The sequence below is a fragment of the Sebastes fasciatus genome, chromosome 5, assembly GCF_043250625.1.
Source record: "Sebastes fasciatus isolate fSebFas1 chromosome 5, fSebFas1.pri, whole genome shotgun sequence".
In the NCBI taxonomy this organism is placed as follows: Eukaryota; Metazoa; Chordata; class Actinopteri; order Perciformes; family Sebastidae; genus Sebastes; species Sebastes fasciatus.
The window spans coordinates 19,864,027-19,891,771 of NC_133799.1; the positions used below are offsets into that span (position 1 = coordinate 19,864,027).

Genomic DNA, 27,745 nt, shown 5'->3' on the forward strand with positions numbered 1-27,745 from the left:
TCACAGGTACTGCATTTAGCATAAAAAATATGCTCAAATCATAACATGGCAAACTCAAGCCCAACAGGCAACAACAGCTGTCAGTGTGTCAGTGTGCTGACTATTCTACAAATAGTTTAATACTAATAAAATGAGTGTAGCCTGATCTTTATCTGCAACTGTGCAGAAATACCGGGTTTAAACAGAAGGAATTGCCATGCAAAAAAAAAAAAAAAAGCTGTGCAGCATTCAAATGTTGATTTGGAATTTGAATGTCAATGTTATGAATGAAGCTATTCGGTACAGCCCTAGTGTGGAGTACCTATTATCATCAGCAGCAGTGAAGCACAGGAGGCTGTTACTGGGTTGCTTGCTCTCCCACATATATCATACGTATGATTTTGTTTCAGAGTGGGAGAGTGGAGTGAGTAAGGAGAGAGGGGATAGAGGTTGATAGGACGGATACTATGTTGAGAACAATCTGGTGATGATGAACAGTGAGTCGATGAAGAGATGTGAGGAGCTTTTCTATCATCCCTTTGCTTATCCGACCACGGGGAATTCTGAAATGCTTTGCAAGCTTCAGCTACATTTATGCAACAAAGATTGTCTGTGACCCTGGCGGCACACAATACAACATGTTGCATGTAGGCTGGTATGAGCTGCCAATCCTCATGGTTTAGGTCTTGTTTGTTTATGGAAGTATACACAAAATGAATGTGATCGTGTTTTGTTGATATTCAAATATTTGAATGATGTTAAATGTTGCATTTTGATGCCCACATGTTTTTCAATATGTACAAAGGGAAAGCAAAGACTCATTCATATAACAACAACATATTTAGGTTCACACAACACTGTGTCTCTGTTACTTAAATAAAGGCTGACAAATAAAGGTGATTTAATACAAGCAAAACTCAGTCACGTACACAGCTACATTAAAAGATTAGCTCAATAAAAGAAAACTGTGGCTGTTGATAGGTATGTAATTCACTTTTGAATAACCCATAGCTCTCCTTAGAGCTGACGTCTAATAAGCTTTAATACATAAATACACCCACAGATTTGAATGTGTCTCAATAGACCTGTAACTTCTTCAATAACTGTGTGAAGTACAGGGCGGGCAGAGCTACTGGGCCAGGAGTTTTAGCCATACAGGTTGAAAGACAATGAAATGGTCGGATAAGGGAGGAGACCAGCTGACATAAAAAATACACAGACAGACAGGATGTTCTACAAAACAATGAAGTTTGCCAGACTTGAAGCTAATAAAGTCCTCACAGACACAAACATCCGAAAACAAAAAAAATGCTTGAGGCTATTGTTTATGGGGTCTGGGCCTCGCTAAATGTAACTGAGAAGGTCAGATTGTCTGGAAACAAAACCAGTCATACGACATAAAATGGAGAGTCAAGACAAAAACAATTTGATATTTTCTGTTAATGATTAAAAAAAGAGTCATTGTGTTTTGCTGAAATACGTATTGAGTATGAGCTCCTGTATGAGTGTGTGTGTGTGCGTGTACTTTATGTTTCTGCACTGACTGGCTGTGTCTCTATGTATGAAGCTATTAAAAACTCACCCCATCATGAACTAAAGCCTTCCACGTGTGCTCCAGTTTCTTGATTAGCCTGCGGAAACAAAGAGAAGCACAGTTTAACACGGTGATGTTAAACATGTCTTATGGTATATTAGGATCAAAGAAAAATCAATATAGGCGACATGCCTGTAGGCTGAGAACCTTAAAAGGGACAGTTCACCCCAAAATCTTTTACATGTAGTGTTATTTCTCAATCTAGATTGTTTCGGTGAGAGTTGCGTAGTGTTGGAGATATCGTCTGTAGAGATGTCTGCCTTTTCTCCGATATATCGGAACTAGATGGCACTCGACTTGAGGTGATCAAAGCGCTGAATAACTACATTTGAAAAACTCAACAGCAATGTCTCTTTCCAGAATATCTCAAACACTCCGCAACACACACCAAAAACAATCTAGATTGAGGAAAAATATGTATTTTTGATTTTGGGGTGAACTATCCCTTTAAATGTGTTGTCTGAAGTGATTAAGTTGATTCAGTGCATGCATACAGGCACAGTATGCTCATATAGTTATACGACTTCCATCTCCAGCCTGTCACACTGGAAGATGTATAGCTGATGACCTGTGGTGCTCGCGTGTAATCACACGACTATACTGTGATGATCACCTGTAAGACTGCAGGATGTCGATGAGTCCGATGTAGAGAAGAAGTCTCTCCCCTTTTCCATTCACAGCTGGGATACCGCCCATCCTGAAATGAAAAGCAAAATAAAGCTGCAATGAAAAGTATGTCATGAGATGTGTGCATTTGGATGTTATTAAGTCAACACTCCCTGCAGGCAACTCACAGTAAAAACTGCCCAGTGGAGAGAGTAGATTGAGGCTTTTATTATGAAGCAGCTACAGGAAGTATTCCGTTTTTTTGTGACATTTTTAAGCATTATTTTGAATCACAAAATCCCATTATTTAATACGAGCTAAGCATCATCTAATGATTGCATTCATTGGATGTTGAAGGTGTATATAAGTCCCAGTTAGATGGCTAGATTTAAAGCCAGTACTGAACAGTACTCTTAGTTTAAATGACTGGCGACGGGAACTTTACAGACTGGAATATCATTATCTGCTCTGGTTCATCTTTCTCCACCACATCTGACAACACATTGCCCTGTTAAGAAAACATCAATACACCATCCTACAGAGGTCAATTCTTGATCCATTCCTTTTGACAGTACACGCTCAACTTCGACCAAATAATCCATATTCCCATAACCACTGTGTTTCACTACAGGCAAGGTGCTGAAACCAGACAACTGAACCTTCTAAACTGCTGACAAAAAAAGCAAATGCTTTCATTTGATGTGGTTCTCCAAACTGAGGTGTTGTTTTCACCAGCAATCTAACTCGTGAGATATAATGGTAAAGGTAGGACATTTCTGTTTCTTTTAACTAAGATGTTAAAGAGAATTAAGGTGTTTTTATTTGACTACATTCACTAATTCATCTAATCTCACTTAGACTATGGCAACTTCCTTCATTCTTGTCTTAATTTCATAGCTAGCAGGTTTTGGCCTATATACTGGCGATCTTTTAATACACACTGAACCTAAGCACAGCATGAGATCATCTGACACGACTGATTGTTTGATGAGTAAATCTCAATTTTGCTATCAGGGTCACTTGAAAGTGGAGCAACCTGCTTCAGTGTCACCAATTTTCAGCCCTTTTAGACTAGAAAAGGCAACATCAACAGGAAATATTTGTGCCCACTTGTGCTGAAAATGCCAGGTGTTGACTGCAAACAGGTTAAAAAGTCTAAAAAAAGGTTAATTGTTTGAAATATCGATGGTAGTTGGATGGGTAGTTGGTGTGAAGTGTCAGATGAAGTGTGAGCACTAAAAGGAGTGAAAATTGTTTAATTATTAGAGTTTGAAGAAGCTTTTTTGAGAAAAGTTGAAGAGGTGAGGGAGAGGAGAGTGTAAACACTGAAAGCATTTGAACTGTCAGGAGAAGAGTAATGCATGAAAGCAATTGAATGGAAGTGCTCAAATAAATAAAAGTTTATTATTGTTCATTTACAGTATATTACCCTTTATTGATTATAATCGATATGGCATGAAAGGATAAGTCTGAGACACACACTCTCCCTTGTTTTAAGTGCCAACATTTATCACCCGGTTCTTTTGCCAACATCCTCTTGTCTCTCTGGCTAAACTCACGTGTCGTCGGTGTCGATGGACCCTCCGCAGGCGGCTCCTCCCTGGATGGACTCCATGGCTGTGGAGTACAGGGCCTTCTGCGCGGCCACGGGCCTCTTCTCATCGCTGTCGCCCTGGGAGCCCTCCATCTGCCTCTCCCTCTCCGCCTGGTCCATGTTGTGAACCCCGAGCAGCAGACTGTAGTCCATGATCTTAAAGCTTTCCAGCACCTGAGCAGAGGACACGTACAGGACAGGTGTAAGTGTGTGCAGTGGCTGACAGACATGTGACAGTATAAATCTGGGTGAAAGCTTTTATCCAGAGTGCATAACAGTGTCAGCACCAGAGGGAATGAGACCCGTAACACTGGAGATGTTAATGCTATACGGGAGCTATACACAGTGATGCACACAATAATAAACAATGCATAAGATATCCAGTGTGTGCACATATACTCTCTCACACATGCACTATAAAAGTAAATATGAGGTGGTGATTTACAAGACAAGGGCAGGCCTACTACCAGACCAGACACCTTGTTAAACCTGGTGCTCGTAACAAAGCTCTAATTTATAGTGAGGGATCATGGGAACACTCTCATAAATAGCTTTGTCTTTCACTGCCTTCTTCACTCCCAGCCATGATCCTGTTTTATTAATCAGGGCACCATAGTATTCTGGTTTTTCCAACGCTTTTCCATTCCCTTTTGTGGAATTTGTACTCTATGACTCTTTATCTACAGTATCTTTCCCTTTGAGACGCTGCATTATGGCATCACTTTATCCTTCCTTCTACCATCCCTCTAATCCTTCCCGCTAACCATTACTGCCTAGGATCACACCCCTCCCTCTCTTTCTCTGGAGGATCTCTCTGAAGACTCTTGATCAGGGTGTTATATGAATCCTCCTTCAGAATCAGTAAACCATCCTCGTCTTCTCCTCTTAGGCTTCTTCTCTCTTCTTCCCTGAATCCTGCACGGGGTCTGGTATCCGCCGGGTAACCCGCAAATGAGTTGTGTAACGGGTAAAAAAATCTTATCTTACGGAATGAAAATGTCCATTTAATGGATTCCTCTGTGTCATTGTCAATGTATAAAAAGAGACTTAGAAATGCTCTGCTGACAAAAACATTTGATTTGGAAAAAAAGGATCACTCTTAGAAACTGATGTACATACTGTAAATACGGCAATTGCTCCTGCTTCTCTGCTTTTTTTTGTTTGAACTTTACTCCTACACTTATTTTTATATGTTCTTGAACACTAATATTTAAAATTTACTGGTGATTTTTGTCATGGTAATATTTTTTTACCTATTATATGTCCCTTTGGTGTGGTTTTTTATATAAGCCATTATAGGTTTCTATCACACCCTCACAAATATTTTACATTCCTTTCATGTGAATTGTATTTTACTGTCTTTTTATGTGTGTGTGAAACAAATAAAACGGGTAAAAATGAACTAAATGGAGGCATAGAACAAAAATATGTTGCTGTTTCTATCTGAAGAAATCAGAAATGAAAATGGTTGGGCAGTATCTTAACATCTAAATCAGCTAATATTATCGAGCATTAACAGCCGCCAAGATTGCTTTTATTTTGAAAGCCTGGCACTGATAGCGCAGAATGAATCTCCATCCCGGACACCGGCATGGAGCACGCCCAGCGCAGCCAGTGAAAGACTTTTCCTCGGCTGGATTTGTTATTCAAGAACGGAGAACCCAGCTTAAACCACAGTAAAAAAAATAAAGCACTTTAAAGGCGAGTAACTGTATAGTAGCAAGTGTGTGTAATCATGGTCGGGTTGCAGGTCTTATATTAACCTGTCGGTTTGGGTTTCCAAAACTGGACCCGTGCAGGACTCTGCTCCTTCCTGCCATCTCTCTCGCCTGTCCATCTCGACATAAAATAAAAGTGGAGTCTTTTCATAGCAGCTGTAATGTGTCCCCTCCCTCCATCCAACTCACCAGGCAGTCTCTCTGTAGGGTCTTGACCAGCGCGTTATAAGTGTCCTGGTCCAGCATCAGTCCGTCCTGATGGTCTTGCATGAAGTCCAGGTCTTTGAAAGTGGGCCTGGCCTTCTCTCTCTCCTTCTTGGATGCTCGCCTCTTGTAGGTGGAGCCCTTCAGGTCGAATTTGAGGTGCATGCGGACTATGCGGGGAAGGACGTTGTTCATCACCACCACGCGGATATTCTTCCCGCCCGACTGGACACAGTAAAGGCCGAAAAACTTGGGCAGCAAAGTGCGAGGGTTCTGATTCAAGTTCTGGAGAAAAGAGGGAGAAAGCAAAAGGTCTTTAAAAGGTCTCATAAACTGGTTTGTGCTGACAGGATGTAGAGGCAAGACTTTACATTGGAGGGAATTAATTTGAGAGATTTAATTGTGGGAAAAAGTTGGCCGGGTCACCACAATAACATAACATTTTACAGGATTTAATTTTTATAAATGCCCAAGACCAAGATGTGCTAACTAAAATTGTTTTGACATTTAGCAAGAGGAGAAAATGCACTTCAAAGTAAAATATCTGAAAATGCTCTGTTTTGGTGTACAAAGACAGATGAAATATAACACACCCAGGAACATGATGCAATCATTTTTCATTTCATAGGACCTTTAGGGGTTAAAAAATCCATGAGATATAGGATAGGTGATACATTCAGTTCATTGATAAACAACAAACAATTCTCAGTGCACACATACTGGCTACAGTTACACATTTATTCATCTGATCGCACCAGGAAGAATTACATAACAGAGAGTGAACAGAAGTCAAGATCTCACAGTGCTCTAATGAAACAAGGACGTGGTCACGCTCAAACTGTGATTACAATTCTACTATTATCAATTATTTTGATAATTGATTAATAGTCAAAGTCATTTTTATTTCAAACAAAAAATGCCAAACCTCTGGTTCTCAGTTGTAAAGGTGTTGATGTTTTTCTTTTGTGAGTAGTAAGCTGAATATTTTTGGGAGTTAGACTGTTGAGGACGTCACCTTGGATTTTAGGTAACTTTGAGGCATTTTTACCCATTTTCTGACATTTTATTGACCAAATAAATAATTGATTATTAGACAAAATAACTGTCTGATTATTCAATGAAGAGGTAATTGTTGCAGACTTACAACAGACCTCAATATTTAGAATCAGATTATTATCTTAGGACCATGTTTTTTGTTTGTTTGTTTTTTATACAGTATGTTTATTGTCTTTAAACAACAACAGGAGACATAACTCAGGACCATGTTAAAGGGACAGTTCACCCCAAAATCAAAAATACATATTTTCCCTCTTACTATAGTGCTATTTATCAATCTAGATTGTTTTGGAGATATCTGCCGTAGAGATGTCTGCCTTCTCTCAAATATAATGGATTATTTTGGGGTGAACTGTCCCTTTATTATAGTATGAAGTACAAATACATATACAATACAATGACTCCCCGTAGGAATGAATTGCAACAGAAATAATTAAAGGAAAGGGAAACGTTATTCAAGAAGGCACCTAATTTACATACGATTGTCAGCTTATGCAAATTCAATAACACAATTGGCTTAAACAGCTTGGACAAATATCCTAAATAATACTCTAACTAAGTACTTTTCTCTATTTATTTTTTTATATGATTCTGCAATTACTTCATACAAGACCAATCTGTCTGTGCTGAATATTTCACTAGTCAATTCACACAAATGAGGATAGTCTGGCTGGGTGCTCAGTTAAAAACCTGCTTTGACCTTGGGACCTGGGCCAGCTCAGTCCCATTAGAGAAATGAGAGGGAAGAGAAAGAGAGAGTGTAGTCTATACAGTGATAACACACAGCATTCAAGAGTAAAAAATGAGAAGAAAGAAAGAGGAACAGGCAGAGGAGAGATGAAGGATGAATGTGGAAGAGTGGCTAAAAAGCTCAGCTTGTGTAAGTGACCTTCAGATAAGAGACACTGGTAGAGAGAGAAGAAAAAATGATAGAGAGCGATGCAGAGAGAGAGAGAAAGAGCATCCTCTGCCCTCAGCCACACATGACCCTTCTGTCAATGTTAAGAGGGCAGCACAGTGACGAGCCAACAACACAGACACGTGAGGGAGAGGAGAGAGAGGAGAGCAAATATGAGCATGAAAGATGGGCTGGAGAAAGAGTGGATTAAAACACGAGGCAGGCAGAGTGAGACATAAAGGGAAATAAATTACACTGAGAATGTCACAGCAGCAGGCGGAGTGATATTAAGACATTAAAACGTAGAGAGAAGATGGAAAGACTAAGGGTATAATAGAATGGCGAATACACAGAAGGGAGAGAAGTAGCAGCAGTGGAGTCGGTTACATCACTGTGATCTGTATGCTGCCCAGAGCCAGACTCTTCAGCCAGCCCACTACCATCAGCCAGTCAGCTGTGGAAGACATGACGAGCTCCACCAATGACGGCCTGCATGTTGTCTGTTATGGTTGCTACAAATACAGATGAGCTGGTTCCACTGAAACTACATTTTGCTGTTACATGTGCAGCGCTTTGCTGCTTTGTTATTTTGTTCCTCACATCTCTATGTTATGACGGCGTATTAGGGCCATTGTAGGCAAAAAAAATAATTATGTAGCCCGGGGGAGGATGGTAATATTCAGAGAAAGTCGTAAATTTACAAGAAAAACAATACTCAAATTTACAGGAAGAAACTCAAATATCTTCTGAGATTACAAATCATAAATGTGTGAGAAAAAACTCACAAATTTATGGGAAAAAACTTGAATATTCTGAGATTATAAATAATAAATTTCCGAGAAAAAACTCAGAAATTCTCTGAGATTAAACTTGTAAATGTATGAGAAAAAAGCTCATAGATTTACGGAAAAAAACTTGATTATTTTCTGAGATTATAAATCGTTAATTTACGAGAAGAAACTCACAAATTCATGCGGAAAAAAACAACAATATTCTCTGTGATTATAAAGTCACAAATTTACAACAGAAAAAAAACTCAGAAAAATAGTGGGGTTTTTTTTTGTCAAGGAACTACAGTATATCGCTTCACTTTGCAAGGTTAGATCAACCTCATCACACAAGGCAGCCGTCACTCGCATCTCCGTGGTCAAGTCAGCCAATGCTAAAATTGCAGTGCACCCATATACTGCCAATATACTGATCATTATGGTAAATGCATTCAAACTGATGGAAAGAGCTAGCGACGGACTTGGCGAGGTTAATGGAAGGACACTCGTGTGTTAACGTCCGTTTTTCAAAATAAGGTGTTAACAAAGGGTACATACAAAATACATAATTTATGTAAATAAGATTAATTAGATTATATTCACAAGAAGTATAAAATATAAAATATGTTACCTGTGTCCCCCAATACTACTAAATTGTGAGGGAAAAAAATCCTGACAACGATTGATACATGTGAGTTGAGGACATCTGTGACTACATACATCAAAAATCTAACATTTAACTGTATCATTTAAGAGATATGCAATGCCTTTTGATAGCACATCAAGTATTCAGAGTCTCAGACAATTTGAGTTTTATTCTTGTAAATTTATGATTCAGAGAATATTCAAGTTTCTTTTCTCGTAAATATTTTTCTCGTACATTCACCACTTTAATCTCACAGAATTTCCAAGTTTTTCTCAGATATTTACGACTTCAATCTTGGAAATTTTTAGTTTTTTATCAGAATATTAGCCCCTAATACACTATTGTATTATGTCGATTTTTTCCGTGAGTCTATAAAATTGTATCCATCTCCATTATGTGTTGTTTGATTTCTACTCTGTGTTGATCTTGCCGTGGGTTTGATTTGCAACTCCATCTGTGCTGTTCTGTCTCATTTCCTCAGTCCACCTGCTCTGGCTTCGGGCTACAGCCATCCCACATGAGTCTGAATCTCTCTGCTTTCATTAAACCTCTTTCCTAGACCAATTATACCTGCATAAAAGCTTCAGAGCATTTCAGACCGATGGAAAAGGTCACAGCAAATGCGCTGAGCCTTTAACGTCCCTAAATGATTAAATGGATTCCTGCAGTGGTCTTTGGCCACGGCTGTCGGCACATGAATAAACACAGGGCTGAAGGCCGTGAACCTCAAGAGGCTGGAGTAGTAGCATGGACATACATGGAGCTGTTGCTGGTTGAATTCATTCAGAATGAGCCTGCAGACTGTGGCGTGGGTGGGAGGGGGGTACTGTTGGCAAGTCGGGCTCTGTTAGGCTTATATGAAACACACCGACCAGTTATGAAACAGCATGGCCCAAGGTTTCAGTCGGTGATGATAGAGCTGTTATGTCTGCTTTATATGAAAGGGATGTCACGCTAGGAGGAGTGATTTTCAGAGTTTTACATAAACCCGATATCTAAAAATATGACTCAAAATAAGAACATCAGAGTTGGAGGTCGGCATTTAAATGAAAGTGCGAAGGATACATGTGTGCAGTGAGATAACACCGACTTCTCCACCTTTTGAACAGTGTGTATGAATCTGTGTGTTCACTATATGTGCATGTACCTTGATAGCTGGATAGACTGGTTTATTGTTTTGTTTGTATATTTGTACGCATGAGCAATATTTTTTTCACCATGTATAACCCTGCATGTGTGATGCCTACCATGAAGAGAAAAAGGGGAAAACTACTGAAAGCAAGTGTTAAAGATATACTTCACCCCCAAAATGGCAGTGAACCAATAATCAGGCACGCTGCTCGTCCGTCGTACGAGTGTTTTAAATAGTAAGGTTTTAGCAAAGATGCATGTGTTTGGGAAGTAGTGTACATACGACTAGATAAATGAGACTTGGATTATACTGCACAAGTTGTGTGAGAGTTCGTAAACGGATGTTTTGCAGTTTTGAACGCAGTAATCATACTCTGGTGCGGACCAAAACAACCGGTCCGAGACAGCTTGCGAGAGGTGGTCTCGTACCGCTTCCAAGAAAACCCAAACGCAGGCTGCCTGCCAGGTTAACATGAGTGGGAGAGGACTGTCAATCCATCAAAGTCCGCAATTCCCTGCATAGCTCTCGAGATGAAAAAGATAAATTCGCTCCTTCCAACAAAAACACACACACACACACACGCACACTGCTTACCATGTAGTATCCAGGCAGCAGTTTCTGTAAGAATTCAGCCTCCTTGTGCATCACAGTCTTGATGATGAACTCGTCGTCCCTCGTAAGGTAGAAGACCGAGCCACTCGCTCCGGGATTGGACAGCTCGATCAGAGGCTCATTGCATAGGGAGTACTGCAGGTACACACAGAGACATACAAACACACACAGGCAGAGAGAAGTACTGGTCAAATTATTGAAAAACCTTAAACAAATTGACAGTTACCAAAAATTATCTGATATTGTGGATTAGCCTGCATTATTTAATCTTAACACTTATATAGAAGCCAATATTCTGGTATTAACCAAAACACTCTGAAAAAAACAATGTTAACAGCATTTTCTGATTATTTAACCAAAATAAAAAGATGTTTTGTACTCTGCTCTTTGCTAATGAGAAAGAGAGATAAGAGATGACAGCATTGTAGCTTAAGAGAATCTGTCAGAACAGAGGCAATCAGCGGTGAGACCAAATATTTTTGCACATTTCCACACTCTGAATTTTCACTCATATACAGTATGAAGCCAAATGCTTGCAGTGTCGAGCAAAGTGCCGCTGATAAAAGATAAATCTAACACACACAAGCACACACATCATGTAGAGGCTGCAGAAACACATTATGAGAATAAATGATGATATGAAGTAGATTGTGGGTGACAAAGAAAAGAAACAAAAAGAGTGAGAAACAAGAACATTACATACTGTAATAGAACAGAGGAAGATAATATAGATTAGACACAATTAGATGTCAAATAATGACTGCTTTTAAATTCTAGCTCTTTAATACAGACGTCAGGCTCCTGCTGATATGATGGTTAGCTCATCCAATTAGCCCGTTCTCTCACTTTCTCTCCGCTGCTTAAAAGCAACTCATGACAGACATCATTTTTTGAAAAAGGTGAAGCTGCCTCCGCCTGCTTTCTGCTAATGGCTCACTTTTCAAACCTTCCTCTCATAAGAGCCTGACATTTAATTTCATACCTTTCTTTCCACATCAAAACACAGCTGAGCAGGGTTAGAGGAAAAATGTGAAAATTGTATGACTGACTCAAAATGGTAACATGCACACACAGTGGCACGTAAAAGGATGTTCTCATTATCTTCACACCAGGATGGCCAGTCTAACCGACAGGAAAGTCCTTTTGTAGATGTGATTAAACAACCTTAAAGGTGATAAGGTTGGGTTGAGAAATGTAAGGATGAAAGGAAAGGATGAATATGTTTCATCTGTTAGGACCAAAGTCCCGTGGTAGCCAATAAGAAATTGGCACAAAAAGGAGTGCTAAAGAGATTATTTAAATACGAGAGCGTATTTAACCAGTGCTTTGCCCCGTAAACACTAAATCATGCAAATATGACCTAAATAACATAACTATCTCTAGAGCTGCAACAATTAGTCAAATAAGTCTATCGACAGAAAATTATTCTGCAGCTATTTTGATAATCGATTTATAATTTTAGCCATTTAGCAAAACAATTACTGGTTCCAGCAACCCCAATGTGAGCATTTAATGTTTTTCTTTGATAAATATGATACTGAACTGAATATATTTGGGCTTTAGACTGTAGGTCAAATAAAACAAATAATTTTATTTCGTCACCTTGGGCTGTGGGAAATTAAGACAGGCATTATTTTTAGGCAAATATTTAACAGAGAACTCAATTGGCTGATTCATCGCTAATGAAAGAAATTGTTAGCTGGAGTCCTACATATTTTTACAAGATTTCTGCAACAGCTGTGAAGAACAGCGGTGAAATGGCCAGGACCCTGGACAATAGACTGATTTTGAGCCACATTTTTACGATACTCTTTTTAGATCTGGGTCATTTTTAACTAAATATTTTAACCGGATGAAGGATTTTAGTCATCGGACATCTGGATCTTAAGTTATCAGAGAAACAAGCTGAGCATACGTTTGCAGCTCGCAGCACGTCAAAGGACATCCTGTGTCCGCCGAACTGTGCTTGAGAAACACAGATTTTTAACATGAAACTGTTTTTACCGGTTTTCCTAACCAGGTCCGTTTGTTTTGGAGAGGAGGAGACCTCTTCGGATAATTCGGCTCCCGTTAAAACCTCCTGAACAATGAACACTGAAGGAATCCTAACCGGAAGATGGTGACTGCAAATGACGGCAATGGTGGTGAACACAACTCCCATGATCCCATGCTACTTCATTACGTCACCAAACTGTCTTTTGTTATTGTTTTGATTGAGAGAAGCCTAGCAGCAACAAGTGAGTACATTTACATGGGTGTAAGCAGGATAAAGGAAGAAAGAAGAAAGAGATTATGTTTCTTAATAAACCAGGTCAGACCTAAGCATAACTTCAGTGTAACCAGACTTAAAATGAGTCCAGAAGCAAGTTGTTGATAACATGCAAGTCCCCTGATGGCTTGTGTGGACATATGGTGATAAGTGACCACAGGCTGGCTGAGAGAGATGGCAGAAACAAGGCAGGATGAGGTGTTTCTATGTGGTTGGAGGACCGATACATTAAAGATATGTGCACATGGAACATGCAGAAAGACTGACTAAGCAGTATATGTATATTCTGCTAGACTGCTCAGGGCAGAGCGGTGAATCATGCAGCCTCCAGGTCCTCTACGCTTATGAGGGGTGACAAGCTGCAGACCTTCCTTCCTTCTCTTCAACCATCCTCTCTCTTCCTCCTCTCTCGTGCCGTTTCATGGCTTCTCGTCCTCTTTCTTTCCCTCTCAGCTCTCTCCCGTCGTCCCACTTCTCATCTTTATTGATGTCTTTTTTATTTTCTGTCTTCACATCTTTCTGTTCTTTTACTCTGTGTTTCATTGTCTTTTCCTGGTCTTGCCTCCCTTCCCTTTCTACTTACATATCTCACAATTGCTCTCTTTTGCTCCCTGTTCAAGTCTATCTGATTTGAGGTGATACAAAGCTAGGGCGAAGGGCTTTTTGTGTTTCGTTAGGATGTTGGCCACTAAACGAAGCCTCTGTTGCTGTGTTGGCCTTCTTCGTCAGTTTGGTAAATAGAGACTGTTGTCTTTTTAGCGTTGTTTTCAGTTCCTTTACTTCTCTGTTGGTAGACTGCTACCAGACAGAAAGTCCCATGAAAAGTTGCTGTGGACTTTGGTGAAGTGGCACTCGACATTACATCTTTTACCGACTGAAATTTATGTACATATTATTTGAACCACTCAGAAACGGGTAGCAAGTTGTTGGAGACCCCGGATTTAGGGACACAGACACAGTAAAATCTTACCAGGTAGTCATCCGGCCTGATGCCAAACAGTTCTCTGAAGTAGCGGAAGGCCACGGGAGCGTATGTTTTGAAGCGGAAGTCCGGGAAATGGTGGGCTGGAGTGAGGTTGCTGCCTTCACTGAAGTACAGAAAAATATCAAAGCAAACAGAAGACAGAAATCAAATTAATATTTTTCTTGAGTGAACATCAAACAGGTAGGTTGAGAACAACCTATCAGGCATGCATTAATATTGTATTATCCATATGTGCGCTGGAAACATACTGCATGTGTACAGTATGTGTTTGGCTGCAGTAGAGACCTGGGGAAAAAGATGCTCTCCACCACGTAGAAGTCCTGCATCAACACATCTCTCTCAGGCTTGGAGCTCAGGTTGCCCACTGTGTAACCGATGCCCAGCTGGATGGCACCTTTCAAGGCTGAGGATGTGGTCTGTGGAGAGAGAGAGAGGGTGGGGTGAGGGAGGCAGAGAGAGATGTGGTGAGTTAAATATTTGCCCTTCTTTAACCCTCACAGTCGATGAACGGTCCTATTCTGAGTTGGAGCAGATCATTGTAAAGAGAAAAACATCATGGTTTTACCATTGGACGCTTTTAAATGCAAAAGAAATCCAGTATGTGTTCTATTTTTCTGTGTAAACCTGGGAATACATCATGGCCTATGCATGCGCTGTCTACAATACCTTTTTGTAAGTAGTTTCCCCTGATGCATCCACCCCTCTGTGGCCAATCTTCTTCCCCTGACCAGGCTGGCCTGAGGATGAGGGCATCTGGCGAGACAAGGAGGGAGATAGAGACTTGTATTACGGGGACAGATGAGATGGGCACTTGTTTATCTGTGATGTTATGAACTGACTTTCACTGAGCAGACACTTTGCTATTTTGAGTGCAAATAAAGGGTGTCGCGATATACCGGCATTGACGATAACTGTGATATTCAAAAAATATAATACTGGTATCATGTTAATAATACACATCTGATAATATTGTGAAAATAATCCAGCGCTTCTTAAATCATTTTATATATACAGTTATGGTTACAGACTCCCTCCACCTCCCTACACTCTTCGCGGCCGAGGAAGCTGCAGTTAAATGTTAGCGGTAATGCTGTCCGGTTGCAATTTGACATTAAAAAGAATAAGAAGAAGTGGTCAAATGTTGCAATCATCACTTCCAGTAAGTGCACAACAGCCGTGTTCGATTTGAGAAACAATACCGTTGAAATTCACGCTCTACGCAAGTAAGTACATCGTGTATACAGTGTACTACATGGAAGTTTACTAACGGAAGTATCCGAATTCAGACACAGCACTGGTGTTCATTCTGAAGCAAAATGCTTTGGTTCCTCTGTTCGAAGGATCATTAATTAGTAGAACTTTGACTCTAATTCAAACTGTGCATAGCATGAGGTCTGATAGAACATTTTGTAATCTAATGTGATTTAAAGTGATTTAATGGTAGAAGCTGCAGAGGATATGTTAGATCTCAAAGCCGGACATCTGACGTAAATATTTCTGGTGCTGTTGTGAGTAATGTTCATTGACCTTTTTGGTTTAAATGGCATTTAAGCAGAATTAAATGTCCTCAGCAAACTCAAACAAATTGTGCAATACCTCCTACCCAATGTTTGCTTTGACGTACAGAACATTAGCTGAAGAACCAGATGGATGGGATTTACTAAATTAGGAGGATTAAGATAAACGTTAGCCAAGTTGTCTAGCAAAGACAAAGATTACTAAAGCGATATTTAAATTTGTAGTCTGTACTGACTTTTGTGTCAGTCTTCATGTAGCGAGCGAGTAAAAAATTATGTAAAGCAAATATTAATTGACCCAAATATTAATTGCCTGAGATCCCTCAGTGAAAAGAGTGTAGCGTGACAGAGAAGATGATCACAGGGACAGATGGTGGCTCACCTCTGTGATGAAGGCTTTCCTAGCAGCAGCATCTGAGAGAGAGAAAGAAAAAGGAGAGAGACAGAAATGACTGTGTTAGTCGCTCTGAGACGGAGAGGCTCCATTACTCAGCATCATTAGAGCTCTCTGGGACAAAGATGAATACCAAAGGGTGGACACGGCAGTCCAACATTATGTAATAACAGTGTCGAACACAAGTAAGGGCCTGTCAGCTAGAGGAACTGCAGGAAAACAGTAACGTCAGCTACAGGGGCACCAAGTCCTTTTTAAAGCCCTCCTGTACGTGTACGTGAGGTTTAATACATTTTAGCCATGCTAGAGCCTCTAGAGATGGCAATGTCTGTCCGTCTGTTGGTTGGTCCACCACTTGTCAAATGTAAAGGGTTAAACATACATAAACATGCATACATTTTGACTGAAAAAAAGCTCAGACACCCTTTTACTCAAATTGGTCTTCGTTTTAAATTTAAACTAACATGGAAACACAGCTCTGCAAAGTTTAAACCTGCTATGAGTTTGCTGGAGTGGGAGGATACTACACGCTCTCCCTCTTTAGCAGGCTTTAATATTATCAAAGCCGAAATATGTTTCACCAAGAGACTAACAAATGCAAACGGCACACATTACAAACGGCTAAACAAACATCTAACAAATCTCAGATGTACAGCAGTCTTTCATCTGTTATGTTGTGATGTTTTTTTAGTCTAATAACAGGATGTAGACAGTAGAGAAGGGCAATCAGAGGACTGTTTTCACCAGGAAGGCCTGAAATAGATGCATAATTATAGACGTATAACACTCGGCATAATAATGGAGACTAAGCTCAGGAGGGCAGGAGAGAGAGAACACAAAATGAGCAAATGAAAGAGTGGAAGGAGACAGAGAGAGGAGGGGAGAGAGGGTTTGAGACAGTATAAGAGTGAGGCAGATTAATTCCCTCTCTGTGAATAAATAAATGAGGATACAAATATCAGTGATTAGGGGTGCACAATTTTGAAAAAGCATGTAATTGCGATTATTTTGACTGATATTGCAATTGCGATATGTTTTGAGATATTAGAGGGAATGATCATTTTTGCATCATTATTCTAATTTTCACAGAAAAACATATTAAAATGATTACGGTGGGGATCTGTACCAAACAAAGATGTTTTCTTAAGTGTGTAGAATATGATGTTTAGGCCATAACATCTCTGCAGCATGATAATATTTAATTTAAAATGGTATTTTGACACACATTTCACCTTTAAAAATATCACACCTCCTGTGATTTGAAAATTGCAGTAGTCCAAATTGCGGTTTCGATAACATTTTTGATTAACTGGGCAGCCCTATCAGTGATGAGATAAAATAATCCTAATTGGGCAGACACAAGTTTTATTCATGTGTTTACTTTCCATTTTTTCTTTCACTTCTTCTTAACAGAAGATGTTTATGACATTGCAATTGTTTTGATTTTGGTTGGATGGATTTACTTTTATATCTCACGGCTGCACATGCATTAGACTTAAAAGTAAATAAAGGGCTTCTTTTTCACAGCAGACATTTTGACTTGTCCTAGTTGGAAAAGCACAGGCGTTACAGACAACATTAACAATGGCTCTGTTCTATTCAAGTGTCCCAGTAAGCCATGGCAGTGTGACAGTGAGCCTGCATGCACAATACCAAGACCCTGAAACCAAAGCAGCTACATGCAATTCAGGAGAGGATTGCATGCAGCTAAAGTATTTTCATGTTACAGGTTGTCCTACGTTTTGAATGGTTACTCACAGCTCACGTGTCAGAGACATAAAGTTTGGCATATATAGAGTGCTGCAGGGATGATGTGTTTTTGTAGGTCAACCACGAAGTTAGCATCGCCATGGTTCCCTCAACAAAAAAAACAATGGGATTTTTCCATTGGGGTTTTTGGATTATTGCAGAAAATAAGCTCTGTGGCAAACACACATTTATGATACTTATATGTTTTGTTCAGCAAGATAATCCCCACAAATGAACACCACTGCAATCGGCAGAAGTAAAAAGCTAATGTTATAAACAACAGGCTATAAACAAACTACTCCACGGTCACATAAACATGAGTATACACAACGAGGCTGTTAAGGCAGACTAGTGGGCGCAATGATGTTTAATGTCCCTGACAACCTCTATAGTCTAATTTAGCCACTTGTTAGTAACCACCTTTTGACAGCTGACTCAAGCAAGCTGTTTTGGCAGAAAGGTCTACATGGACTCATAGGTTTACAGACTCATAGTCTGTATACAGACTTATATAACATATTGTGCATACAGACTTATAGTCTGTATACCTGAATGGTCCACACAATATATTAGTAACATACAGTCAGCTGAAAACTGACTAAAGCTTGTGCAGGCAAATTATGTAGGGTTAGCAGTTTTTAATTAACAGTATTATTAACATTATTATTATTATTATTATATTAACTTTGTTAGTAAAAACATTGGACATTTTTCAATGCAGATATTTTGACTTGTCGTAGCAGGAGAAGTACAGGTGGAATTAATCACATCAACGATGGCTCTATTCCAGTAAGTGTCCCAATAAGTTACACCACTGAGCCAGCATGCACAACACCGGGACTGATATACTGTACGTAGCTAAATGATGTACAGCAAATATTAGTGTTATTAGTTACACTTGTGCTTGTTCTACTATGACATATCAAGATGTCTGCTGTAAAAAAACAATTCCCAACAGGCCAAATAAGGGTGATGGGAGATGAAGCATGACTTTCTGGCTGTAATCTTTTAAGGCTCCAACCTCTAACCGGTATAAAATGAATTGGTCTCCCTCCCCAGCTGAGGCACCGACAGCTAACCTATATAACCCAGTGTCACTCAGGAGTGGGATAGCATCTTCACAGCTTGACTCTGTGTTTGCAGCTGAATTGATAGCCAGCCTCTCTGGTCTCTGTGCGCCTGCCTGCCTGCCTGCCTCTCGTGGACGCCCATGTGACTGAGCCACAGAATAGCCTGTTTGCCACCCCTCCTCCTGCTCTGTGTCTCTATCTCTCTCCCTCTGTCACACATGCACACATTTGGATGAGCGAGCCGAAGCGTGCCAATGTGAACCAAGGCAACGCTCACAAGCTGGAACATCCAGGGAATGAAATTTGCTGGTGAAGGAATGTTTGCAATGGCGATAATTAAAGTGGAGGCTCTTCTGCTCTTTTACCATCCCATGCTATTTATGTGTGTCTGTAGGTCCAAGTGTGTGGATGCATGTGATTGGCTGGCTAAGTGTGGTTCTTTTACATCTCTTCTGTCATTTCCAAATGCCTTTTCCCTATGTGTGCATGTATTTGTGTGTGTATATGTCATGTGTCTTACTGCAACCGCATCTCTTCCTTTCTGCATGTCGGCACCTGTTAAGACTGTATGCATGTGTAGGTATGTGTGAGGGGGTGAGTGAGTGACTGCTAGCTGAGACTACAGGTTTAATGCACAGTATGTGTGTGTTTGTGTGTGTGTGTGTGTGTGTGCAGTGAATGAGTCAGGCTGTGTGTGTCCAAGCATGTGCGCCATCTCTCCCTGCTCGACTCTGAGCACACCACCACCGTGACAGTTGGGACTGATTTGGACCATGTCACGCTAATTACATTTTCAAATTATCGTACAATATATGGACATGAACTCAATTATTTTTGCTGACCTCGATATTGCCCGTATTGCCTGTTTACATGCATGTTTGTTTACATAAGAATCTCAGCAACATTTTAGCCAATATGATGCCAGAACAAACAGCAGGGTTTCCCTATCATCATAAGATTTGGACATTGCACATTTTTGTTAACAGAGCCCAAGAGTCCAGTATTTATCGCTTTGTTTTTTTAAATTTATGTTTTATTTATTTTGAATATTTAATTATAATGTTTTTCAAATTCCACTTCCAATGTCTGAATATACTTAAGAATTCAAAGTTTGTTGCTCTTAAAAGGGTGTACTTGTATTATTATGCTTTTATGGGGCCGTACACATGACGCGTTTTTTTGCACCCTCAAATCCATTGTTGTCAATGTAGATGCGGGGCAGGCGCGCTCAAACGCAGGAGCAACGCGGGAGTGACGCGCAAGCAACCGACAGATATCTTTTCTTTCTTCCGGAAATATCTGTCTACGGTAAATATATGGAGAAGAAGTTAATCATTTTAGTGCAGAGCTACCCAGAGCTTTATGATCTGTCCCACGGACTATCTTACTTGCTTCACCCTTTCCATCCGAGGAAGTTTACAACATCCGGTTGAAAGGTCAGCCAACTTGACACAGAGAAACCTAGCAGTAATGTTACTGTGAGGGATTTTCGGTGCTGGAAATTCATTTATCTTAGTTTGACTTCGTTTCGTTTAGTCAGTGAGGCTTTTATTACCGCAACTTCATTATCGTCATTGCAGCGCGCAGGTTTTGGTTGCTTAGTAACGGCAGGCGCTTCAGGAGTGCAACCTCCCAAGCACCTTGGATAAAAGGATAAGTGGCACGTCTGGCATTTTCCACGCATTTTAGACGCGGCATGTGTACGGTCCCTAAACCATCACTAAACCGGCGGCATAAAATGGTCTTATAATGACAATAATATCGTTTAGCGCAATTATTTCAAGGACAAAATATCATCCAACAAAAGTAGCTATTGTGACAGGCCTATCCACACCGTACAGTTAGATGGCTGCCTTTCTGTTCAGTTAATCTCCCTTATAACAAAGTATGACAAAAAACACTTTGATTCATATATATTTTTATATATATATTTTTATATATATATATATATATATATATATATATATATATATATATATATATATATATATATATATTAACACTACAATTGTTAACAGCCTTAAATATCATGATAATTCTGTCCTTCATTTCTCCAAACATTTCCATTTGAAATAAAGAGCACACAGCAGCACTTATTTGACCTTTATATGACCATTGTGGATTCACGTAATATATTTTAATATTCATCTATTATCCCTGTCCTCAGCAGCATGAAGTAAAACCCAGACACGAACACCACTACTATAAATGTAATTATGGGAGGACAGAGACGGCTCATAAAAGAAGAGAGATGTGTGAACACTCGAGTGAGAGCCATGCAAAACTACATTTAAATTTTAGCCATTTAATTTATGTTTGCTCCAGACTGAACTGTAATCACATTATGGTTGCAAGCAAACAACTGTGAGTGCAAGTGACAAAACCTTGATGTCCTGCTGGCTATTACTATCGTGCTAGAGTGATAACATAACAGAAATGGAGAGACATAAAGATGATGAGAGTATATTACAGCGTATAGAGGAAAAGCAGAGGAGGCAGTTATGATTGGATAGGAAAAGGGGAGCGTTCATAAGGTACGCACTACGGAGTGCTTCTTTTTTTTTTACCATATTTCACGTTGGCTTTCCTGTAAAAAACTGTGTGAAAAACATCTTCAGAAATATGCCTCTACCCAGTAGCACAGGAGTCTAACGTGACAACATGTTATCAGTTACATCCCTCCATTTAGCTTCAACAGGTACCAAAGTAATTTCCTCCTTGACAATGTAAAGAGGCTTCAGAATGAGGACATGAGGAAAAATAGGTCCTACTCCACCATCACGCTGTAGCAGCAGTCTGTAGAGTTCTTCAGGGGATGGAACAACAAATAGACCCATACAAATAAATAGCTTCTAGGTGAGGCTGTTGCCTAGCCGGACTGCTATGTGCTGATTTAATGGCCCGCTCTTACACCCTTAAGAGATGGGTCCATTACCAGCTGGTGATAGAGCCATGGGAGATGAAGCAAACCATAGGCTTATTTATATCATGCTCACACACAAAACCCTGTGGTTCATGCAGGGTATAAGATCACATGTTCAACCCACGTTTGACCCGTTCATGTGAGACCGCTGTCACAGCTTAAGCCCTGGTTGTTGCCAATTCACATAAAACAGTTCATACATATCGCTGCTAAACCACAGAATTAACCCAGATATTCTGTATATTTGCTTCACAGAGCTTCATCTGTTCATTAAAATTGAGACCGTGGTGTTAACACATGAGATTAAAAAATGGCCAGAGGTTTTTGGTTCAAATACTATGCACAAAAGTACAGTAAACAGTACAGTCTGCACAATGTGTTCTGCTTCCACACTCTTTATGGTCCTGTTTCTTCTCAAGTGTACTGGCTCTTAATCACACAGCATGTTATGAATGAAGTTATCTGCAACACAGTCATTTAAAAAGAGACACTTAAAACCAAATTCTTGTCCAAGCTCGCTTTACGAAGTGCAGGATACTGCAGATCCTAAGAGGTCTACTCTTAGAAAAAACATATAGATCACAAGCCAATGATTTCCGGGGGACTTTTCAGTATCCATGGCCCATTTTCATTATACTTGACCGTGTCACTTAACTGTGACCTGGACTAGGGCAGAACACAGTAAACATATATGAAAAAATATCTGCTCTGGCCTCGTGTTTCTATTCCCTCACACATGCACTTTTTCTCCCTCTTGTTTCCATGGTGCCCCAATTGAGGTCAACCAGCATTTTTATGACTAACGCACGCGTGCCTGGAATCAACAGACAGATGCTGCCTTCCACATGCTGGTAAAGGGGGCATTAGCACAGCTTCAGCGCAATACAGTATACAACTTACAGATACACATGCATAAAGACAACAACTACTCATTAATATAAAACATTCATGATAGAAAAAAAAGGCTAAATAAAACCAGCAGCAGCCTCATATGACGTACAAAGGATAACTGAGAAAAAACATTCACTGAAACAAAACACTATCAAACAAACCCAAGAAGTGACATTCCTGAAGAAAATACATCCTGTTACAGTTTATTAGGTTATATAGTGAATTTATTGCTAAATTTAATATTTTTGTTTTTAAACTACATCAACAAAACAAACAGCAGGTCTATATGATGGCTTAGTGCATCCAAGCAACAAAACTAATCAAAAACAAATAATGACCTGGGTGTGTCACCTAATTGTTAACATCACACACTGTAGGCAGCACTGATGTGTCTTACGGATCAATACTGGGACTCCCTGAGGATGGGCTAAGTAAGAGGCACTCTTTGAGATGATTGTTTGTTATCTTGACAGAGGCTAAGTGATGGCGCCGCTATTGATTGGGTGTTAATTTTTCATGCCACAACAAAGCTGCGGTTGCTTATTGTGTCAAAGTGCATCTGACCTCGCCTATAGAAAGCAGAAATCCATAACTCTGTCAGGAAAATTAACAAGGCAACCTGCTCAATACAAAGTGGGGTAAAATACAGTCAGCTCTTGTGTCAGTGTTTTGCGTGGTAAACAATGCTGTGGGGTTGTAATATTATCTCTGACAACAGCGTTAGGATGAGATGAATGTTAGAGGAGGGAGTCGTTTGTTCTCTTTTTGAGTTCAGACGGACAGACCCGCCTGGAGGACCTCCTTTTTTTAGAATATGTTAATTCATGGTTAACCTCAGCCTAGTTCACTTCACACAGGAGAGTTATGCAACAGTGATGGCCGCAGTTTAGACCGAGGGAAGGCAAACTGATCCTAAATCAGTTTCATCAGGCCATTCCACCCTTGAGCCCTTGATCTCAGTTAGTAGCCAGCGGGCTGTGTATTTTTCCATGAGCACACCAGTCAGCCAGTGTGGTCCTCATCCTCTGTCTCTAGCCCAGAATGGAAAAATGGAGGCAGTAAAAAGGCCCAACTGAGGACGTTTGGATGCACACTAGTGTTACGAGTCTCATCTATATGTTTACTTGGCACACATGTATATACTGATCTCCAGGCTTCTGATAACTCTCTGTTCTCTGTGTCATTATTTTCAGACACCTTGACATCTGCACAGTTCTTCCACATTGATCATTTCTGTACCGCCCAACAGTTGATGAATGAACCCACTTTGTTTTATTGTTGCTTTAACGCATTTGGTGGCATCTTGTGATGTGGTTGCAGATTGCAACCAACTGAGTACCCTCTGTTCACTCCTCCCTTTTCCAAGACTGCGGTAACGTGAGCCGCCGAGTGCAAAACTGTGGCTCATCCTTACCATAATAACACTACTTTAGGGGCAACAGAAGTCAGACAGTGGCTGGCGGTACCACGGTTTTGCACCTTGTGGCTCATGTTACAACAGTTTCACAACTACGGTGCCCTTCAGGTAACATAAAAACGCGAAAAGGCTCTCGCCACACCCAGTGTTTGGTTTATCAATTCTGGGCTACTGTAGGAACATGGTTGATTAACCACTAATGAAAACATAGTTATGAATATTATATTCCATTTCTGCCAAGTGTTAAAATGTGTTAATGCAACAGTGTGTGACATTTTGGGGATCTGTCTGCTGGACAAGAATTGTTGCTTCTCCGTTACTCCTGATGAGATAAAGACATGTGATACTTTCAGTTCAACATTTAATCTTTATATTATTTAAAGGAATAGTTCAACATTTGGGGATACATGCTTAATTGCGAATCTTGGCAAGACTTAGATAAGAGGATCAATACCACTTTCATATCTAAACATACTCCGTGGCTCTTTCTACTCCTGTGTAGATATAGTATGTGTGCATCTACGTTTATCAATAATTCCTGCAAACTGACCATTCCTCCTCGATCAGTATACAGGGTTATAGACGATACTAATAATTAAGGAGTCATCAACTTCCTAATGCTAAGCTTTTCAAAGAGGCTTTAAGCGTTTCTCGCAATTACGGCACTCTGGCAGAATAATATCCTTGCAGCTTATCTTTACTGCTTCTGCATGGAAAGACACACAGAAGCAAACACACAGTAACACACAGGCAGAGAAACACACACACACACACACATGGTAATGCCAGCTACTTGCAGACTGCAGTAGGAAGTATGGTTGAACTCAGTCTTAAGCTGGCGTGGTGGTGCCAGCACTCATCCACAACCTTCTCCCTGAAATACATTTCCCCTCAGCAGTCCTCTGATTTACTGAACAAAGCGGCGTGCACAAAGGGGGGGCAAGCTGCTCCGTCCTCTGCCGTCAGTGCATATCATACACTTTGTATAATACAGTGAATGTGTGGAGGAAGCAGCGGCTGGAGAGGACAGCTTTTCACTATGCCAAGTCATCCATTACGATCAATGGCGTCAAGCAAAAGCAAGCTGGCTTAATAATAAAAAGCTTCCTGCCTTCTGCTGGCTCAAAAAACATCCCTTGGAGACATTTAGCTTGAAGCTAGATGATGTGCAATGCACAGCAACAACAATCTGCATACAGGCAAACTGCTGCCGAGTCCAAATATAAGAACCTTTATTTACAAAGGGAGTCTTTAAGAAATACTACAGGGCTGCAAGTTATTATTTTCATTATTGATTAATCTGTTGTAGGGTTGGGCAATATGATGGTATACAGTGCAATGGCAGAAATGTGTCCACTGATAGAAATTTGGCAAATACCTTTTCCACCGCAGTGGCAATTGGCAAATGATTCCTTTCCGTTTAATCAGATAAAAAAAGAACAAGCACCACTGATTTCCTTAAGACAACAAACTTTTGCAGAGCTGTAAAGCAACAAACTATATTCCAAAACAGACCGACAAATTTCATTTTGAGCTCAGGCCTGGAGCTGGAAACACTTCACACAGACTGGCCAGACTTGACTGTGGTTCACCCAGACACACCAGCAGACAGAAGCCTAGATGTAAATCCAGCTAAATCACGGTCACTATTACTTTACTATCCCTAATCCCAATCCCATTCTCTCCAGGCTACTAGACTATCTGTCTGGATTATCAGGATAAGATGGCACCAATGCAAGGACAGGTGGAAGTCAGCAGACCGTCTGTCTGTTTTTGTGGGTTGCTGGCTGTCTCTGCTCTGCTTCAGCATTAGGGAATAATGTTTTAAAAAAATACTTTATTTCTTTAACAATTCAGAGACGGTCACTGATGATTCATTCCAGGGGATGGCTGTATTTCTAATAAATATGCACATTTTCCACATTTCATCTTCGGATGAAAATGCAAACATCATTAAAATGCCACACCTGCCTGCATCTACCGTCTGCCCTCATCCATCTATTTACCATTCAAACTGACAACGAGAAGTGGACGAAATGACTGGCTTGGCAGCTACTGACAGCAGCTAATAACTCCAGCCTAAATCTCGCCGCCATTCAGGAGAGGCTGTGGCAGATCCATCTTCATTTCACACTGGGGATCAGACTAATGGAACAGGTGGGTATGAAAGTGTAATTTTTCCTTGGAGAGGCATGAAAGCGCAGCAGGCTCTTGAAATGGAAATTCAAAGTGAGGAGATGCAAAAAGAGGTGTCTTTACTGAAGAGGAGTCTAGCTGCTCGGCCAAGTCCTGACAGAACAGCGATAGTAGCTGGTTTTTACACACACCACCACAGGGACACAAACACGTGCATACACCTTTCAGAAGTCAATACAACAGCAATTCCTGACCGTCAGCTACGCAGACGTTTGCTTGTGTGTGTGTTTGTGGGAATGTGATGCCTGACCACAGTGAGTCAACATACAGTCTGAGTCAGTACGAATACATATCAGGAGAAGAGTTGTAGTAATATTCACAATGTCATGGAATGCTTGTTATAACAGTGGAAACCGCTTATTGGATGATTATTATAACCAAATCTTTGTTGTCGTGCATCATTTCTCATGCAGATTACCATCTAATTTACATTTGTATATTTATTACATGAATACAAAGTAATGAAATGGACCGCTTTGCAATTTACAGGCCCGCTGCCAATTCTTCTGGCTTTTCCCTCACCAAGGGTGAGGCGTTGCCGATTTTGGCCGGCTCTGCAGCGTGAGTGTGAATGCAGAACGACGCCCCTTTGCCGGGGCTCCTCACTCACTCACTCAGTAGCGGCAGAGGGAGACGGGCGGCGGTCTGCATGTGTGATGAAGAGCCGGCTTAGGATCGGCAAAGTTTCACTTTGGGGGCATTATCAATCTACTTGACGAGGGCGATTTCCCCCTGCGCATTAATTTTTCATTCAGAGAAAATTATTCTTTTTCCCGTCATGATATCAATGTGCATTCAGCATCAGCCACAAGTATCCAGCCGGAAAGCAGGCGGTCCTCAAGGCAAAGTATCAAGGGAGTAAAGTAAAAAACAAAGCAAAAATGAAATATAGTTAGTCTAACGTAGTTTTAAAATGTTTTTTTCCATATGTTGTCATGTCTGAAAGAACCCCAAAATGAACACTGTGAGCGGACTATTTGATTACTGTAAGAAAAATATTTAAACAGCATGTGTATTGGAATGATTCTGTCCCAAGATTTTTGATCCATATAAGCGGTTGATCACTGTAACCATGATCACTATAAGCGGTTTCTATTGTATTACCACTGGATTGATATGTCAAGAGTGCCCTATACTCCCTCAGGGAGGTCTTGCTGCTCCTGCAGAGACTGGCAGGGTAGCTACACCCGGTTCTCTGGGCAAAGCTAAAAACAGCTCACTCCTCCCAGCAAAATGTCACACAAGTGCTCAAATTCTTATGCAATTTCAGTATGTTTTTCATTACTGAGCTCCCAGATCAGAACCGAGCTTAGTGATCCTTGCTGATCCTGGAAAATGCAGTCAAAGCAGAGAGAAAAAAGACCTTTTACGGAGAGGAGAGGAGAGGAGAGGGGTAGGAAGTCATGGGAGTAGATCATACAAATAAACAGGGTGGGGATCAGCCTGACTCCTGTGTGATGCTGTTTTTGCTGAGAGCAGCATCTTCTGCACACTGGTGACTCAGTAGAGGGTAATCTGTACTAACTGC

At 40.4% G+C, this 27,745-nt stretch overlaps 1 protein-coding gene across 8 annotated transcripts in view; it reads right to left on the reverse strand.

Annotated features, from left to right (window-relative positions):
- The window catches only part of pip5k1ca (phosphatidylinositol-4-phosphate 5-kinase, type I, gamma a), a 56,570-nt gene that overhangs the window by 18,552 nt on the left and 10,273 nt on the right, over positions 1–27,745 (reverse strand). For all 8 annotated transcript variants that reach the window (XR_012593960.1, XM_074635613.1, XM_074635614.1 and 5 more), the window contains exons 2-10: positions 15,960–15,991; positions 14,727–14,813; positions 14,346–14,476; positions 14,046–14,163; positions 10,789–10,941; positions 5,681–5,980; positions 3,739–3,947; positions 2,187–2,270; positions 1,562–1,610 (exon numbers count right to left, since the gene is read on the reverse strand). Coding sequence is in view for 7 of the 8 variants with exons in the window: in XM_074635613.1 (XP_074491714.1) it covers positions 1,562–1,610; positions 2,187–2,270; positions 3,739–3,947; positions 5,681–5,980; positions 10,789–10,941; positions 14,046–14,163; positions 14,346–14,476; positions 14,727–14,813; positions 15,960–15,991 (1,163 nt within the window). In the remaining variant the exon portion in view is untranslated. The remainder of the gene's footprint in view (positions 1–1,561; positions 1,611–2,186; positions 2,271–3,738; positions 3,948–5,680; positions 5,981–10,788; positions 10,942–14,045; positions 14,164–14,345; positions 14,477–14,726; positions 14,814–15,959; positions 15,992–27,745) is intronic.